This window comes from Gastrolobium bilobum, unplaced genomic scaffold, assembly GCF_033153095.1.
Source record: "Gastrolobium bilobum isolate Gb01-03AN ecotype WA unplaced genomic scaffold, APGP_CSIRO_Gbil_v1 utg2692, whole genome shotgun sequence".
Taxonomy (NCBI): domain Eukaryota; kingdom Viridiplantae; phylum Streptophyta; class Magnoliopsida; order Fabales; family Fabaceae; genus Gastrolobium; species Gastrolobium bilobum.
The window spans coordinates 65,897-85,681 of NW_026899581.1; the positions used below are offsets into that span (position 1 = coordinate 65,897).

The following is a 19,785-nucleotide window of genomic DNA, read 5'->3' on the forward strand; positions in this document are numbered from 1 at the left end:
AGTCATCCCTTAGAAAAACAGACAGAGAAAATAGACAGAACAGTACACGTTTGAAAATGGACAGAGAGAAAATAAGTCCTCTCCATTTCTAATTAACTTGATAATATTATTACATACCGGCTTTGAAAAAATATGTATGATGCAGCAAATGGGCAATCTGCAATAGGAGCTCTCAAAACACCATTGCTCTAACCCAAAGCAAATACCTAAAATATATAACGATGGTACCATATAACTAGCATAAACCACTATTGCTGACAAAGGATCATTGGCAACACCAAAGTAAAATAACAATACACTACCAACTATTTAAAAGGGTGTAATCATGCATTGAAAGTATATCATAGAAGTTCCTTTAATTGTCCCCATCGCAAGGTATTGCCAAAATGACTTCTAGCTAGTATTGCTAATAAAAAGAAATAAACAGAATAAGACAGGTCTGTCCATGCCTTATCCATTTCCAATTAACTAAATACCATTATCGCAAAAACTCTTATACCAGCATTGAAAAATGTATAATAGAGCAAATGAACAATCCGCAAAATGAGCTCTCTACCAAAAGCTCAACGCACAATTTCTGTAATCTAAAGCCTCTACCAGAGACAAAAACATCAATGGTGCAATATAACTGGCAGAAACCAGTGATTGAGGATCATTGGCAACATCAAGAGATAGTTTCATCAGCCGTCTTCCCCTGGACCGCTTTGTAGCATTGGAGACTGCAAAGAGGAAGCTTTGATTTTGAATCTCGATACTTATATGGATTCGAACAAGATGGACCAGCACACTTCTCACGAGGTGGAGGATAACTGAAACAATACCCAATGATATCATTAACAGAGAAAGAAAGTTTTGATGTGTTAGCCAAACAAACTTACAGCACATGTTTCTAACTTCTGACCAATGTTTGTTGTTGTCAAAATCAGGGAAACAGCTAAAGCCAAAGGCACTCACTACGACTTATTTTTTAATATCAATTTCATTCTTCTCAATTTTTTTCCCTCCTTATTTTATTTGCCAAACATATCTGAAAAAGTTATAAGGAAAACAGTCTAACAGGTTTAATACATCAATTAGCAAAGCCAGATGCCTTACATGCATAAAAATCTAACTTCTGGCCAATGATTGTCGTCAAAATCACGGAAACAGCTAAAGCCAAAGGCAAAATACTCATTCCTTTTTTGGTAAATAACAATTGTTTTTTTAATATCAATTTTCATTCTTCTCATTTTATTTGCCAAACATATCTGAGCGAGTAATCAGGAAGAAAGTCTAACAGGTACCATAAACCAAATTAGCATAGCCTGATACCTGACGGGTTTGGAGTTCAATATGCTAGGCAGCCCCATTTCATCAGGAAAAGTCACAACTGTCCCAGTAGGACCCATCACATATCTGATGGTGCTAGATGCAAGCATTCGTGCATTGGCTTCCTTCTCCTGTAAAGAATATTCCAATAAAAAATGAAAGCTGTATAAAAAATATATTGAAATAGAGTGTAGGAAATTCATTTAGCACTGCAAAACCTGTGCCAGCTCTTCTTGGCGCTTCTTTATTTTATCTTCTCGCTTCTTCCTACTGGAGTCTTGACAAAGTATTTTTCTGATAGCTTCTTCCTACAAAACGAATTCAAATTGACATGCCTATCTGTGTAAAATTGAACTTCATTAGGGGGAAAAGCGCAATTTGGAGAGAACAAAAACATACCTCAGATTCCCTGGCAGCCTTCTCAACTTGCATTTTACGCCTCTGGGCAGCCTCAGCTTTCTTCAGTTGCTGCTCCACTTCCGAAAGCTTCTCTTTTTGCTCTATAGTTAAGATATAACATTATAAATAAAGCACCATGGTTAATGACTCTAGTATGAAATTGATAAAATAAAGTACAGGTAAATGCTCACTTCTGGGCGGTGCAGGTGGTAATCCATTGGGAAACTCAATTAAACTTGCACCAGATGCAGAGGCATCTTTGCTTGATTGAAGGGCCCGTTGGCGTGTTGTAAGAGTCATTTCCCTCTTACTGTCCATCAATACATCAACAGATTCCTTCCTCTGTTTCTTCTTTTTCTTATCCTCCAGGTCACCATCGGACACCGACTCCTCTTCGTCCTCATAATCTGTGTCCTCATACATTTTATCAGATCTAGACCTTTTCTTACCATTTTTGCCTGACCTTGACGAGGATGCATTTTCCATATTCGAGACACTAGAGAGTTTCCGACGTTTCTTGCTTAATTCTTCTTCATCTCTGTAGACTGCAGAAACTTTTGATGTTTTCAGCTTTTCCAAGTATCGGATCTCATCATCCTCGTCGTCATCACCGAATTCGTCATCAAGCACACGTCTCTTTGGTACTCTCTTGCTCTTACGAACTGGTTCCGACTTGTCTCCCTGCTTACCAGATGCGTTCTTTCCAGATATCTTCCCCATCAATGATTCCTCCTTCCCACGACCAAAACCACCCCTTGAGAAATCCTTCCACGGAACGCCTTGCAGACCACTCCTCTTATCACAAGGAGAATTATTATCATCTGAATTACTCTGTAATAACACAATTTGATGAGAGCAATCAAATGGGGTTCTAAAGTCAAAAAAGTCAAGAGAAATTATTACATTTAATGATAAGAAATCAAGACCAAAGATATTATTCCATAAAAGTAAGATCTAAATAACTGATACTATCCTTGCAGACAGGCCAGATAAGATATGACTCAATAGTCTCGTGAATGAGAAATGCCTCGATAATCTCGTGAAATAACACATTTTATAGAAATTTCGCACCTACTAGTGATTAATTCTGAAAAAGCCAAACATCCTATGGACAACTCCCAACTAAGGTATCAAGGACCAACTAAGCTATTAGGTGGAAGCACTCGGATGGTTTAAAATCTCTAACTATCCCCTTTAGGCAAGAGTCGTTTGGGCTTGGAGCATAGACAACGCACAGGCCCACTTAACCTTGCGTTAAAATTTAATTTAATTATGAAAATTGAGACAATAAGGATTAACTACTTGGCCATAGAAACGCTGATAACATGTCATGGAGTAACTGCTAAAAGTTTAAGCGGCTTTATCTCTAACACATGTTATAACTATAAATGTTGAGGTCTAGGATGCTGTCATAAATTCTAATATAATCTATTATTGCATCCAAAACAGAAATACCTGTTGCTTTTGACGGGGTCTGGAGGCATCTGATGAACGTGAGCTCTTCATAGTCGATCCACTTCCTGAAGCACCATTGGATGCAGAGTTAGCTTGAATAGTACGCGTCACACCGCCAACCTTGAGTTTAACCTTTTTAACCCTGTTCTCACTCCCCAATCCATCCTGAGAAACACCAAACGGCCCCAAACTCAGACTCTCGGGATTCCTTCCACCACAGATATCTGCATTTCTTGACTCTAAATCCAAGCTATCATTCGATTTGCTAGAACCTTTCCAATTAGCTGGAGCAAGAACGCCTTCACTACAGCGTTTATTATATAAACCACTCCTTCCAGGCTCATTCTTATAAAACGCATGGAACACTCCATCCTTTTTACTCTTTTTGTGAGATTTATCATCTTCGGCTCCGGTAGTTGCGGAGACCTGAGAAACACAATGATTAAGATTGAATTCTTTTCTCTTGGAATTAGTGTCATAACCAGCATTCTCATCACTAGATGCCTTGCCAGCATCCTCTGAAGGTGGCGTCGATGACAAGGGAGACAGGTCATGACCTTCAGAAACAGGCTGTGAATCAGGTCGAGGCCTGCGCGAAGTTTGACTCCTCTTCCTCCTCACAGCATTGCTGAGACCATCAAACCGGGTACCCCCTAAATCTTCCATTAAAGACTTGTTATTATATAATGGCACAGGTAGAATTTCTGGTGCCCCTTTCAACTACTGGTGAGGGAAAACTCTCACAAACCACAATTATTGCCGCTGCAATTGAGTTATATAAAACCATCAGCAATCATATTGATCATTCTTAAAATCAAACCATACAATTTCCAATTTAACATAACTGTTACTGCTTTCTTCTACTATTTAAAAGAAAATGACTTGAAAAAAAGCAACTCAATTTTGAATTTTAATTAAGAATTTTTTTATTTGTCACATGTTTTTCAATCGACTACAACATTTGAAGCGATAGGAGGGAAGCAGCATCATGTGGCATTTGTGTATAGTGTTGCGGTTCCGTTTACAGTCAAAACTGACCGATACGAATTATAAAATTCCTTTTTTTAGGAACAAAAACCTTCGAAACCTAAGCATGGATTAGAGTACTAAGAAGCAAAAAAAAAAAAAAAAAACAGAAAAAACTAAAGATTCAATAAAATTGAGAAGAAGAAGCAAGGGTGAATCGGGTAAAGACCTCGTTCTCGGTAACAGAATTTTCCCTTTATGCTAGCGCCCTTAGCCGTAGGGGTGGGATCAAGGGGAAGAAGGTATTGGAGCAATGCCTTCTCTTTCGTGACTTCAATTAGAGGTAATTGGGTAGCCTTCAGTGCGAGTATGAAAGCTAGCCTCTTTGCTCTGTGCGGCGAAGGTTTGGGGTTGGGGAAGATGGCTTAAGAAAAATATGACGAAAACAGAGAAGAGCGTTTTTAATACAACCAAATAGGGGTTCATCTGCTGCTGATTCTTCTGAAAGTGCCATGTTTGGAAGACATATATAGAGCTCATAAAAGTATATGCGTGAAAATTCCGATTAAATCTTAGATTTTAAGATTCTTTTCAATCAAAGTGATTGTATCAATATAGAGCTCATAAAAGTATACGCGTGAAAATTCCGATTAAATCTTAGATTTTAAGATTCTTTTCAATCAAAATCATTGTATCAATATAGAGCTCATAAAAATATACGCGTGAAAATTCCGATTAAATCTTAGATTTTAAGATTCTTTTCAATCAAAATTATTGTATCAAAATTTCAAACAATCTTACGATTTTAAGATTTTTTTAATAAATTGATTTAATATTTTTTAATAAATTAATTATCCATTTATTACCGTTTTAAAAATAATTACACATTTATTGCACAATATGACACCCAATTTGAGCGACTAAAGACGTCTAAATTAGGCGTCACTCAGGAGGCAATCACGCCTAATTTAGGCGTTACTTATCAGGTGTTGACACGTGTCATATTTTTTTTCCAAAAAAAAAATAATTTAATCATAAAACTTCTGAACGTCATAACTTTTGACTCGGATATCCAAATCAGGTAATTTTTTTTTTATTTCACATAACTTTTCGAGATCTACGCAATGACATCTCATTTGACATATTTTATTTCTCACAAACAAAATTTAAATTTGCAAGAATGGTATTATAAGAGCGGTTAAACTCAGAAGCCTTTGAGTTCTGGATTTGTGATTTAATATAAAAATAAAATAAAATTTTGATTTGTGATTTAATTTTTGTTATAATAAAAGAAATTTAAAATACTTTTTTTATTATAACAAAATTTTGTTTGTGATTTAAATTAAAAATAAAAATAAAAATTATTATTAATAAGGAAAACAAAATAAAGATTTGATTTGTGATTTAAACTAAAAAATCAATTTGAAAAATCTGTAGAAATAAAGCAAATAATTAAATAAATATTCTAAATCACTAAGAAAGAAGGATATTATTTTTGAAATTAATGATTAATGCTATAAGCTTCTGGTTTATTATTTGTGGTCTGAAATTAATTATGGCTTATGAATGTTTTTCAAAAATAAAATTATTTAAATTAGGCGTGATTGCCTCTTGATTGAAACCCAATTTAGACGTCATTGGTGACGTGTCAGGTGTTGACACGTGTCACACTTTTAAACTCAGAAGCCTCTGAGTTCAGGGTTTGTGATTAATATTAAATCAAGATTTGATGTGTGATTTAAATTAAAAAAATAACAATGATTATTAATAAGGAAAACAAAATAAAGATTTGATTTGTGATTTAAACTCAAAAATCAATTTGAAAAATCTGTATTAATAAAGGAAATAATTAAATAAATATTCTAAATCTCTAAGGAAGAAGGATATTATTTTTGAAATTAATGATTAATGCTATAAACTTCTGGGTTGTTATTTGTGGTCTGAAATTAATTATGGCTTATGAATGTTTGTCAAAAAATTTTTTTTACCTAAATTAAGCATGATTGCCTCGTGATTGAAACCCAATTTAGACGTCATTGGTGACGTATCAGGTGTTGACACGTGTTCACACCTGTCACATTTTTAAACTTAGAAGTCTCTGAATTCTAGGTTTGTGATTTAATATAAAAAATAAATCAAGATTTGATGTGTGATTTAAATTAAAAAAATAACAATTATTATTAATAAGGAAAATAAAATAAAGATTTGATTTGTGATTTAAACTCAAAAATCGATTTGAAAAATCTGTATTAATAAAGGAAATAATTAAATAAATTTTCTAAATCTCTAAGGAATAAGGATTACCTGATTTAAATTTAAACTAGTGAATTACCCGTGCCGATGCACGTGGAAAAAAATTGGTTTGTTTGGCATGGTGGGTCGGCCCTCCGGGCCGAACTCATTTTGCAGTATTTCAAAGGTCCCAAACAGTCATTTTTTTAAATAACAAAACAGTCATTCATTGTTACATTAAAAATAGGAAAGAAAATAGGATAATAAAGGTCATATCTTTAAAGATAGATAAGGAAAAGAGACGCGAATAAACAGTCATTTTTTTTGTCTTTACCTGTACCATAAAACAAAGTTATATCTTTGAAGAAAGAACCCGATATACTATAGCAGTCTTTGAAATACTTCCTTGTAAACTATATTAAGGGTCCTATTCGTAACGCAGCCATTTTCATCAAGTATCAATATCTTCAATCCATGCTTACTCTTTACTCTAGACAGTGCCACATATAATTGCCCATGAGTGAAGACAGGCTTAGGGAGATAAATTGCAACATGTGAAAGTGATTGTCCTTGACTCTTGTTGATAGTCATGGCAAACGATACAATCAGGGGGAATTGTCTTCTTTGGAAATTTACAGGAAATGTATGACTCGATGGGCTCATCGTCATTCTAGGGATTAACACAGTTTCCCCTATATTGCTTCCTGTAAGTACAATTGCCTCAAGAACATGATTCCCTAATTTTGTAATAAGCAATCTCGTGCCATTGCTTAAACCTCTCGACTGATCAATATTTCTTAATAGCATTACTGGAACTTTAACTTTCAAGATTAATTTATTATCAGGAATCCCTGAGCATGATAATGTATTTAAGAAATGTTGTATGTTTAAAAAAGATTAATAAATCAAGGATTGTTAGTCATTGTTGAATGAGATAACCCAAGCAATAATCTTACATGGCACTGGTGGAGGCAGAAAATGGAGTAAGATTTTCTACAGAAAAATTGAAAAAGTCAATTAGATAAGAACACAAATAATCGAAGTTCATTGAGGAAAGCCTTCGCACGCACCATTCAAAGGAAACGATTCCACAACGTTTGGCTGGTAGGAATTAGATATTATTTTATTATAATCACAACCACGTGGCATGCTATGCGCAGTACCAACTGGGAACAATACAAAACCGAAAAAATAATAAATCAAACTTCCAATAGTATAACGTTGCTAAAGCTGTCAAATTGGTATAAAAGAGTAACAAACCGTTTGTAATATTATGCAGTCGTTGTCTGTTGGAGCTTATATCATTCTGAATATTGCTCACCTTTGAAAGTCTACATGTTTTAAATATGGGGCAATAACAAAATCCACTAAAGAAGTTCCGCAGTTAAATTTAAAAAATCAACAAACCATGAATGACATAAATGACGAAATAAAATTACCTGCCATCGGTAGAGGGAGAAAACCCCAAAAGTTGTTCTACACAGCAATGAGTAGAATTAATGAGTAAAATTATTTAGTTGTGAAAATGAGAATTGATTGTCTGTTGCAATCAACCTAGATGATTCACTCAGACCTCTGTTTCTTCTTTTCCTTGAAGGAGTATGGAATTCTGATTTGTATTTGCTCATTTTGATATTGTCTCCGTAGCAGTTTAGTCTTCAAATGATATGGTGTTTTGGTTTTTTAGCTCGATACCTTGCTGCAAGAAATGCAGTTTTTTAGCTCGATACGTTCAGGAAAAGAAATGCCAGAAATGCGTTGAGATTCAGTAGTTATAAAAATGTGAAGTTTATGAATTAAACTGAATAAATATTTAAAAAACAAAGATAACGACAAAAGAGTGATTCAGTAGTTATAAATGAGATTTTCATGGAATAAAATAGTCATTTGTTTTAATAACAAAACACTCATACCTGATTCCACTGAATCAAGAGGTTAATAAAAGATTCAAATTAAAAAATATGAAAATAAGGAACAAAGGTTGGGATATGTATAATTTTTTTTTTACTAATTAATTTTTTTTTCGAGTAAATAGAATTGTATTCTTTAAAAAATGTGAAGTTTTTGAATTAAACTGAATAAAGATTTAAAAAACAAAGATAACGACAAAGAGTGATTGAGTAGTTATAAATCAATGAATATCCCTTTTTTAACAGTCATTTCATGGAATAAAACTTTCATTTGTTTTAATAACAATGAATATCCCGTTTTTTTTCAAAAAACGTAAAGATTTGAATTAAACTGAATAAAGAATAAAAAAACGATTAGATTACATGATCAACATCAATTATTATAAAAACAAAGATAACGACAAAAGAGTGATTGAGCAGTTATAAATGAGATTTTTATGGAATAAAACACTCATACCTGATTCCACTGAATCAAGAGGTTAATAAAAGATTCAAATTTAAAAATCTGAAAATAAGGAACAAAGGTCGGGATATGTATAATTTTTTTTTCTAATTAATTTTTTTTCGAGTAAATAGAATTGTATTCTTTAAAAAATGTGAAGTTTTTGAATTAAGCTGAATAAAGATTTAAAAAATAAAGATAACGACAAAGAGTGATTTATTAGTTATAAATTAATGAATATCCCGTTTTTTTAACAGTCATTTCATGGAATAAAACAGTCATTTGTTTTAATAACAATGAATATCCCATTTTTTTTCAAAAAACGTAAAGATTTGAATTAAACTGAATAAAGGTTAAAAAAAACGATTAGATTACATGATCAACATCAATTATTTAAAAAACAAAGATGACAACAAAAGAGTGATTTAGTAGTTATAAATGAGATATTCATGGAATAAAACAGAAATTTTTTCTAATAATAAAACACTCATACCTGATTCCACTGAATCAAGAGGTTAATAAAAGATTCAAATTTAAAAATCTGAAAATAAGGAACAAAGGTCGGGATATGTATGAGTTTTTTTTTTTTATTAATTAATTTTTTTTCGAGTAAATAGAATTGTATTCTTTAAAAAATGTAAAGTTTTTGAATTAAACTGATTAAAGATTTAAAAAACAAAGATAACGACAAAGAGTGATTTAGTAGTTATAAATCAATGAATATCCCGTTTTTTTAACATTCATTTCATGGAATAAAACAGTCATTTGTTTTAATAACAATGAATATCCCATTTTTTTTTCAAAAATCGTAAAGATTTGAATTAAACTGAATAAAGGTTAAAAAAAACGATTAGATTACATGATCAACATCAATTATTATAAAAACAAAGATGACAACAAAAGAGTGATTTAGTAGTTATAAATGAGATTTTCATGGAATAAAACAGAAGTTTTTTCTAATAACAAAACACTCATACCTGATTCCACTGAATCAAGAGGTTAATAAAAGATTCAAATTTAAAAATCTGAAAATAAGGAACAAAGGTTGGGATATGTATAATTATTAATTTTTTTTACTAATTAAGTTTTTTTTCGAGTAAATAGAATTGTATTCTTTAAAAAATGTGAAGTTTTTGAATTAAACTGAATAAAGATTTAAAAAATAAAGATAACGACAAAGAGTGATTTATTAGTTATAAATCAATGAATATCCCATTTTTTTAACAGTCATTTCATGGAATAAAACAGTCATTTGTTTTAATAACAATGAATATCCCGTTTTTTTTCAAAAAACGTAAAGATTTGAATTAAACTGAATAAAGGTTAAAAAAAACGATTAGATTACATGATCAACATCAATTATTTAAAAAACAAAGATGACAACAAAAGAGTGATTTAGTAGTTATAAATGAGATATTCATGGAATAAAACAGAAATTTTTTCTAATAACAAAACACTCATACCTGATTCCACTGAATCAAGAGGTTAATAAAAGATTCAAATTTAAAAATCTGAAAATAAGGAACAAAGGTCGGGATATGTATGAGTTTTTTTTTTTTTACTAACTAATTTTTTTTCGAGTAAATAGAATTGTATTCTTTAAAAAATATAAAGTTTTTGAATTAAACTGATTAAAGATTTAAAAAACAAAGATAACGACAAAAAGTGATTTAGTAGTTATAAATCAATGAATATCCCATTTTTTTAACAGTCATTTCATGCAGTAAAACAGTCATTTGTTTTAATAACAATGAATATCCCGTTTGTTTTTCAAAAAACATAGAGATTTGAATTAAACTGAATAAAGGTTAAAAAAAACGATTAGATTACATTATCAACATCAATTATTATAAAAACAAAGATGACGACAAAAGAGTGATTTAGTAGTTATAAATGAGATTTTCATGGAATAAAACAGAAGTTTTTTCTAATAACAAAACACTCATACCTGATTCCACTGAATCAAGAGGTTAACAAAAGATTCAAATTTAAAAATCTGAAAATAAGGAACAAAGGTCGGGATGTGTATAATTATTATTATTTTTTACTAATTAATTTTTTTTCGAGTAAATAGAATTGTATTCTTTAAAAAATGTGAAGTTTTTGAATTAAACTGAATAAAGATTTATAAAACAAAGATAACGACAAAAAGTGATTTAGTAGTTATAAATCAATGAATATCCCGGTTTTTTAACAGTCATTTCATGGAATAAAACAGTCATTTGTTTTAATAACAATGAATATCCCATTTTTTTTTCAAAAAACGTAAAGATTTGAATTAAACTAAATAAAGGTTAAAAAAACGATTAGATTACATGATCAACATCAATTAGTATAAAAACAAAGATGACGACAAAAGAGTGATTTAGTAGTTATAAATGAGATTTTCATGGAATAAAACAAAAGTTTTTTCTAATAACAAAACACTCATACCTGATTCCACTGAATCAAGAGGTTAATAAAAGATTCAAATTTAAAAATCTGAAAATAAGGAACAAAGGTCGGGATATGTATAATTATTATTATTTTTTTTACTAATTAATTTTTTTCGAGTAAATAGAATTGTATTCTTTAAAAAATGTGAAGTTTTTGAATTAAACTGAATAAAGATTTAAAAAACAAAGATAACGACAAAGAGTGATTTAGTAGTTATAAATCAATGAATATCCCGATTTTTTAACAGTAATTTCATGGAATAAAACATTCATTTGTTTGAATAACAATGAATATCCCGTTTTTTTTTTCAAAAAACGTAAAGATTTGAATTAAACTGAATAAAGTTTAAAAAAAATGATTAGATTACATGATCAACATCAATTATTTAAAAAACAAAGATGACGACAAAATAGTGATTTAGTAGTTATAAATGAGATTTTCATGGAATATAACAGAAATTTTTTCTAATAACAAAACACTCATACCTGATTCCACTGAATCAAGAGGTTAATAAAAGAATCAAATTTAAAAATTTGAAAATAAGGAACAAAGGTCGGGATATGTATAAGTGTTTTTTTTTTTTACTAATTAATTTTTTTTTCGAGTAAATAGAATTGTATTCTTTAAAAAATGTAAAGTTTTTGAATTAAACTGATTAAAGATTAAAAAAACAAAACGATTAGAACCTACTTAAAAAGAACAAACGAATACATTAATAAACACAAACGAATAAGCAATCTTGACCATTGATTTAAAAAACAAAGATGACGACAAAAGAGTGATTTAGTAGTTATAAATGAGATTTTCATGGAATAAAACAGTCATTTGTTTTAATAACAAAAAACTCATACCTCATTCCACTAAATCAAGAGGTTAATAAAAGATTCAAATTTAAAAAACTGAAAAATAAGGAACAAAGGTCGGGACATGTATGAGTGTTTTTTTTACTAATTTTTTTTTTTTTGAGTAAATAGAATTGTCTTCTTTAAAAAATGTAAAGTTTTTGAATTAAACTGAATAAAGATTTAAAAAACAAAGATGACGACAAAAGAGTGATTTAGTAGTTATAAATGAGATTTTCATGGAATAAAACAGTCATTTTTTGTAATAACAAAACACTCATACCTGATTGAACTGAATCAAGAGGTTAATAAAAGATTCAAATTTAAAAATTTGAAAATAAGGAACAAAGGTCGGGATATGTATAATTTTTTTTTACTAATTAATTTTTTTTTTGAGCAAATAGAATTGTATTCTTTAAAAAATGTAAATTTTTTGAATTAAACTGATTAAAGATTAAAAAAACAAAACGATTAGAACCTACTTACATTCGGTTCAGTTAAAAAATAAACAGAGATGTAAACAAAGGAAATTGAAGTTAATAAGGTTAATATAATTAAAGTTAAAATTTGTAGCTTGTGATGTTAAGATGAGTACGGATATTGTGTTTGTTTGGAAAACAAAAGAAATACTTGAATTCCAGTTATTAACGTTAATAAAAATAAAAGAGTGAATTATATCCCTTACACAAACAATGAATTATTTTTTTTCTTAAAAAGAAAAGCGCAAATGAATACATTAATAAACACCACGTAAAATTTTGTTTTTGTTGTACTCAACATAGCAAAACATCACAAACTTAGACATTTAATAAACGTAAGTTAAAAAAGATGCAAACACTTAAAGATGTAATTCCAACAAAAAAAATGTCTATGCAAGAGTTTCTCAAATAAACATCATGTCCCAAGACGCAAAATAACACTCTTCAGTCACAGCAGCCCAATCTACAGCGTACTCTCATCTGCCTCTGCATCAAATCTATTTAAAAAAATAAAGAAAAAATAAATTATCATTGTTTTCACTTCGCGTAAGAAAAAATACATATAAACACAAATGAATTTTAAATAAAAATATAAGAACCACAGTACGTAAATCCTTTTCAACCTTTATTTTCTTTGTCGGCCGAACAACTGAAAATTTAAATTCTCCAGCAATGGAATCATGAGAAGTGAGCACAGGTGTCAACATCGTGAGAGAGACATCACTAACGTCAGCACTGTCACAGGTCTGACTTTCAACATCCTGTGTTTTTTTTTTTCATATAAAAAAGGTATGTCAAATATGTATTTATATATTTTTAATAACATGAATCTAAATCGAATTCATAGCTCACCGCAGCCTTTTCCAGTTCCGACGAAACAACTTCATTTTCGCGTGCATTATCGAAATTCGCTTCATCCTGTGATAGACAACAACCAACAACAGTAAATATAATGTATTGAAAAGAAGTTTTTGTATATTGATATTGAATAAATTACATGAGTGAGTATTTATACAAGAAAGAATCGCTAAGAATGACTAAGCGATGACTAATCAATCCTATCACAATCCTAATCACAATCAATTCTAATCAATCACAATTAATCCTAATCAATCATAATCAATCCTAATCAATCATAATCAATCCTAATTAATAGGAAATAAAAACGGAAACATGTTTGAATTCTAATTTTCTACACTCCCCCTCAAGTTGGGAGGTAAATATTGATCATTCCCAACTTGCCAATCAAGTCTTCGAATGCTGGACGGTGTAGGCCCTTGGTAAGGACATCTGCCGTTTGCTCTTTGGTTGGAACATATATCAAATGCACACTTCCATCATCTAATTTTTCTTTGATGAAGTGACGATCAACTTCCACGTGCTTTGTTCGATCATGATGCACAGGATTTTGAGCAATGCTAACAGCTGCCTTGTTGTCACAATATAGTTTTATTGGTAGGGAATATGAAATCTTCAACTCTTGAAGAAGTCTTCTCAACCAGATTCCTTCACAAACTCCATGAGCTAAAGCTCGAAATTCTGCTTCAGCACTACTTCTTGCAACCACTGTTTGCTTTTTGCTTCTCCAAGTAACAAGATTTCCCCACACATAGGTGCAATAGCCTGAGGTAGATCTTCTGTCTACTGATGAGCCTGCCCAATCTGCATCAGTGTAGATTTCAATTGTCCTTTTATACCCCTTTTTAAAGAATAATCCTCTTCCTGGAGTATTCTTGAGGTATCTAAGCACCCTATAGACTGCACTAAGATGCTTCTCCTTGGGTGAGTGCATGAATTGACTAATCATACTCACCGCAAAGGCAATGTCAGGACGCGTATGAGATAAGTAGATTAGTTTACCAACCAATCGCTGATATTGTTCTTTATCCACCTCATTCCCATCTTCAATACCTAACTTGGTATTAGGTTCCACAGGTGTCTCAGCAGGTTTACACCCTAACATTCCTGTTTCCAACAAAAGATCTAGAACATATTTCTTTTGTGTTAGAGTGATGCCTGTTTTGCTCCTAGCAACTTCCATACCAAGGAAATATTTGAGAGTGCCAAGGTCTTTGAGTTCAAATTGAGCTGCTAGAAATTTCTTCAAGGTGTTCAATTCCTCAATATCATCACCTGTAAGAATTATATCATCTACATATACAATAAGAATAGCAATTTTACCATCCTTAGAGTGTTTGTGGAAGAGAGTATGATCAGTCTGTGCTTGAATGAAGCCTCTTCTTTTGACTGCTTGTGTGAATTTGTCGAACCATTCTCTGGGAGACTGTTTCAATCCATATAGAGACTTTTTTAGTTTACACACTGATTCATTTCCCCTTTCAAAACCAGGTGGAGGATCCATATAGACTTCTTCATGTAAGTCACCATTTAGGAATGCATTCTTCACATCTAACTGTTGCAGAGGCCAATCTAGATTGGCAGCAAGAGATAAGAGAACTCGGATGGTATTGACTTTAGCAACCGGAGCAAAAGTCTCATGATAATCTATCCCATGAGTCTGAGTGAAACCCTTTGCAACCAATCTTGCCTTGTATCTGTTGATGCTATTATCTGCATTGAATTTTATTGTAAACACCCATTTGCATCCTACTGCCTTTTTTCCTTTGGGTAGGGTCACTATCTCCCAAGTTCCATTTCTTTCTAAAGCATTCATTTCTTCAAAGACAGCATCCCTCCATTTTTTATCATTGAGAGCCTCATGTATATTTCTCGGTATCTTTGTACTATCCAACATAGTATTGAAAGCACGAAACCCTGGGGACAACTTTCCATATGAAATATGATTAGAAATAGGATGAGTAGTACAAGATCGAGTACCTTTTCTGAGAGCAATGGGCAAGTGTAGATCATTTTCACCATGACACTCAAGTATTGGGGTGCTGGAACTAGAACATGGTTCAGAATCCTGGCAGTGTAGAGGCTCTGGGTTATTCACACTTTGAGGAGGCTTTCGCCTGCTATAATCTTGTCCCCATTTTGAGGAGGCTCCTGATGGTGAGGATTCTGTAGCTCCCCCTGTTTCCAAAAGTAGAGGTAATACTGTGGCATTAATAGGTTCCCATGACTGATCTTCATCTACTCCTATAGACTCCCCCTGAAGAGAAGTCGAGGGGAAGAAAGGGTCATTCTCAGAAAAAGTGACATCCATAGAGACAAAGACCTTACGAAGAGAGGGTGAATAACACTTATAGCCACGTTGAGTAGGAGAATAACCAATAAAGACACACTGGAGAGACTTAGGATCAAGCTTAGACCGTTGATGGGAGGGAATATGGACAAATACAACACAACCAAATAACTTGAGAGGTAAGGAGGAGACACCTCGGAAGGAAGGGAAGATACGAACAAGACTAGAAAGAGGAGACTGAAATTTCAGAATGCGAGATGGCATTCGATTTATCAGATACGAGGCAGTGAGAACTGCCTCTCCCCAAAGATATTTAGGAACACTCGTGGTAAACATAAGAGCCCGAGCAACTTCAAGGAGATGTCGGTTTTTTCTTTCCGCAACTCCGTTTTGTTGGGGTGTGTCAGGACACGAGCTTTGGTGAAGGATGCCATGTTGGGAAAGATATTCTCCAAGAATAGAGTTAAAATACTCTTTGCCATTATCTGTACGAAGAATTTGTATAGCAACTTGGAATTGGGTTTGAACCATGGCATGAAATTTTTTAAACACGGATGCAGCATCGGACTTATCCTTTAGAAGATACACCCAACAAACTCGAGAATGGTCATCAATGAAGGTAATGAACCATCGAGTACCTGAAATATTTTTAACACGGGCTGGACCCCATATGTCGCTATGAATTAAGGAAAATGGGGAAGAGTCATGGTGAACTTTAGAAGGATAATGAGCACGAGTATGCTTGGCAAGTTGACAAATATCACAAGAAAATAAACTTGGACTTTTATTAATAAATAAGTTTGGCAACAACTTCTGAAGATAAATAAAATTTGGATGGCCTAGCCTACGATGCCACAGCATAACATCATTACATGAATCAAAAGGAAACATAGAGTTTTTTTCTACGAAAACAGCTTCATGAGTCACATCCTCCTCAAAGTAGTAAAGTCCACCATCCTCTCTAGCACTGCCAATCATCCTCTCCGAGTCCTGTTCCTGAAAAACACAACCATGTGGAAAGAATTTAGCAAAGCAATGCAACTCAGAGGTGAGCTTGCTAATGGAAATGAGATTACAAGTCATAGAAGGAACATAAAGAACTGATGTCAAAGTAATCAGCTCAGAAAGTTTAATGGTTCCGTGTCCCGCAATCTGGGAAAAACTGCCATCGGCGATCTTGACCCGAGAAGGTTCAGAATATGGAGTGTATGAACAAAACAAGCCAAGATTACCTGTCATATGATCAGAGGCTCCAGAATCAAGGATCCAATGATTTTGACTATCAACATGGAAAGTTGTACCTTGCTGGACCACATGACTAGTGGCCTTAGGAGGTTGCTCGTGGTAATAAAAAGAGTGTTTTGAGGAAGCCATGAATAAAAAGAGAAGGGTTGACCGTTGATGAAAAATCAAGTTTTGTAAACTTTTGATCTGACCTCTGGAACAGGAAGGGGAGAAGCCGGCGAGAAGGTCTGTGCAAGTCGCGACGGAAAAAAAACGTCTGGAAGGCGGCGCGTGGTGGCGCGTGCAGCGGCTGACGGCGATGGGTCCAGCGGCGGTCGACTCGTCGGATCCTTCTGAGTCGAATGGTCACCTCACTTTTTTTGATCGGAGGTCAGTAAACTAGGTTTCTGTGTTGGACAGATTCAAGGCGGTGTTTAGGAGGTGTTTGACGGTGATGGAAGTGTTTGGATGGTTATTTCAGATTTGAATTAGGGTAGGAACGAACCCGCTCTGATACCATATTGAAAAGAAGTTTTTGTATATTGATATTGAATAAATTACATGAGTGAGTATTTATACAATAAAGAATCGCTAAGAATGACTAAGCGATGACTAATCAATCCTATCACAATCCTAATCACAATCAATTCTAATCAATCACAATTAATCCTAATCAATCATAATCAATCCTAATCAATCATAATCAATCCTAATTAATAGGAAATAAAAACGGAAACATGTTTGAATTCTAATTTTCTACATAATGTATAAGAAAAATAGTTATCTAAAAGAAATATATAAGCAGCATACATTTGGATCTATAAGATACTTAATGAACGCTGAGATTATGTCTTCGCTGATACAAATTTTGGAAACTTGATATTTGGGCTCACTATTTGTGTTCAAATCCTTTTGCTTAACATTTATCTTGAACAACATTGACTTTTCATTCAGAACATTTAACTCATTTGGAAATTGATCCAAATCGGCACCCTAAAAAAAATGAAAAGGAAAAAAAAAATTATTCTCAAAAAAATAGAACAGAACATAGACAGCGCAAACAGAGAGCACAAAACGACAAAAAATACATTTTAACCATAACACAGCAATTAAAAAACAAACCCTCTTGAAATGCAGCTCGCGCAATTCAGCAGCACTCATTCCCAACAAAGACACACAGTCGCAATCAAACAGAATAAAGGATGCGGAATCTGTGTTATCCACAACTCTGACCTGAACACTAAATCTGGAGTTTTGCGAAATTGTATATCAGCAACGTACATGAATGATACGGATTAAAGACAGGTTATAAACTAAGAAGAATATTTTACCTCGGATAATAATCTTCCCAATGTTTTTGGCAGTTCTTACAATACCACTTCTCAAAATCCTCATAAACGGAAAATGGACACTTTTTGCATGACTTGTACCACCAGTTGTATTTGCTCTCAATTGCCTTTATAGTCCCGTATGTGATGCAAGTAGTTACCTTAATTAAAGCAATCGCAGTTTAACATAAAATATCATGCTATGGCGTTGTTTAACTCGAAAGTAGAAAAATTAAAACAACGTTGTTTGGAAAAAACATACCTCTAAAACACTTAATCCTTCCCAGTTGGACTATCAGGACGTTATGAGGATCGTCGTTGTCTGCCAAAAAAGATTGGTCCTCATCCACATAATGCTCCCACAAAGTGCACTCCAACTTATGACCCCTACACGTGAGTTCCAGCAAGCACAACGTTAATACGCGTAAAATATAAGCTAACAGAGCTGGACAAAAATAATTCATTTAACTAAACATTTGTAAGTACCTCAGGTCGTCAAGCTCCAACACCACCATTTTTGTCTTCCTACCAGAAACCACACGATCACAAACTTTCCCAATTCCTGAGATTAAACCAATGACGTCTACAAAAAAAAAACGCAGCAAAGAGTTTGTGAAAAAAATTATGCAATAATAAAAAATGAATACAGAAACATAAAAAACACAGTTAATGAAAATAATAATGATACAGAATAAGATTACTCGTGACAACATTAAAAACACAAAACTATAACCGCAAAGAGTTTAAAAATAAGGAGATAGCCATGATACAGAATAAACCAATGACGTTTAAAAATTAAAAAAAGGCAGCAAAGAGTATGGGAAAAAAATAAAACCCGCAATAATTAAAAAAAGGATAACAGTGAGGAAGAATCTATTACCGACTAAATAAGGGGAGTCAGACGTTTCTTTCTCAATGATGTTATAATCAATAAAATCAAAATCACTCGCACAAATATCATAAACAACAATCGATTTAACATCAGTCCTCAAGTTGAAAGACAAACGATATTGATGCTTGGTTGGCCTAAACACATCGCTATTGAATCCAACTCCAAATTTTTTTTATAAAATAGCACTCTCCTTCGTTGATTTTATTCTGCACCTGCAAGGTACCTTTGACAGTGGCGTGGATCCTACCACCCTACAAAAGAATGGAGCCAACTTATGTCAACAACGTTAACTAAAATGATCAAAAAAATGATGGAAGATTTTTAAAACACAGAACACAACCTGTTCATCCAATAAAACCATTTCAAGATTGTCCTCCAAATTTTTACGCTGAAAGTTAGGAACTTTCCAAGTCCGAACCACCTTCACCTTAATCCTCCAGTCCTCCTTGGCAGGATTAACATCCTTCAGAAAATCATATTTTGAACTCATATTTTGTGTAAGAAGAAAAAACAGAGAAGCAATCATCGACGTTGAAGAATAATGCGTATCAGGAATTGTATAAATGAGAGTGATTTATAGTTTTTGAATTGTCTTCTTTAAAAAATGTGAAGTTTCTGAATTAAACTGAATAAAGATTTAAAAAACAAAGATAAAGACAAAAGAGTGATTCAGTAGTTATAAATGAGATTTTAATGGAATAAAATAGTCATTTGTTTTAATAAC

The 19,785-nt window shown here is 32.7% G+C and overlaps 2 protein-coding genes across 4 annotated transcripts in view; both read right to left on the reverse strand.

Annotated features, from left to right (window-relative positions):
• The window catches only part of LOC133291683 (uncharacterized), a 54,331-nt gene extending 49,939 nt beyond the window's left edge, over positions 1–4,392 (reverse strand). The window contains exons 1-8 of one of the 3 annotated variants that reach the window (XM_061489985.1): positions 4,358–4,392; positions 3,583–3,924; positions 3,163–3,507; positions 1,899–2,538; positions 1,708–1,808; positions 1,527–1,616; positions 1,312–1,439; positions 123–809 (exon numbers count right to left, since the gene is read on the reverse strand). In XM_061489985.1, the coding sequence (XP_061345969.1) occupies positions 665–809; positions 1,312–1,439; positions 1,527–1,616; positions 1,708–1,808; positions 1,899–2,538; positions 3,163–3,507; positions 3,583–3,828 (1,695 nt within the window). In that variant the 5' untranslated portion in view covers positions 3,829–3,924; positions 4,358–4,392 and the 3' untranslated portion in view covers positions 123–664. Of the gene's footprint in view, positions 1–122; positions 810–1,311; positions 1,440–1,526; positions 1,617–1,707; positions 1,809–1,898; positions 2,539–3,162; positions 3,925–4,357 lie in introns of those variants that run through there. The other 2 variants (XR_009748828.1, XM_061489984.1) reach the window with 2 other exon arrangements.
• Positions 4,393–13,285: 8,893 nt separating this feature from the next.
• On the reverse strand, positions 13,286–19,551 carry LOC133291689 (uncharacterized). Its single transcript, XM_061489988.1, has 8 exons — positions 19,402–19,551; positions 19,285–19,312; positions 18,656–18,752; positions 18,472–18,556; positions 18,173–18,330; positions 17,964–18,087; positions 17,652–17,834; positions 13,286–13,387 (listed from the first exon to the last, which is right to left on the reverse strand). The coding sequence occupies exons 1-8, from the start codon at positions 19,549–19,551 to the stop codon at positions 13,286–13,288; spliced, it is 927 nt and encodes a 308-aa protein (XP_061345972.1).
• Positions 19,552–19,785: the final 234 nt, after the last annotated feature.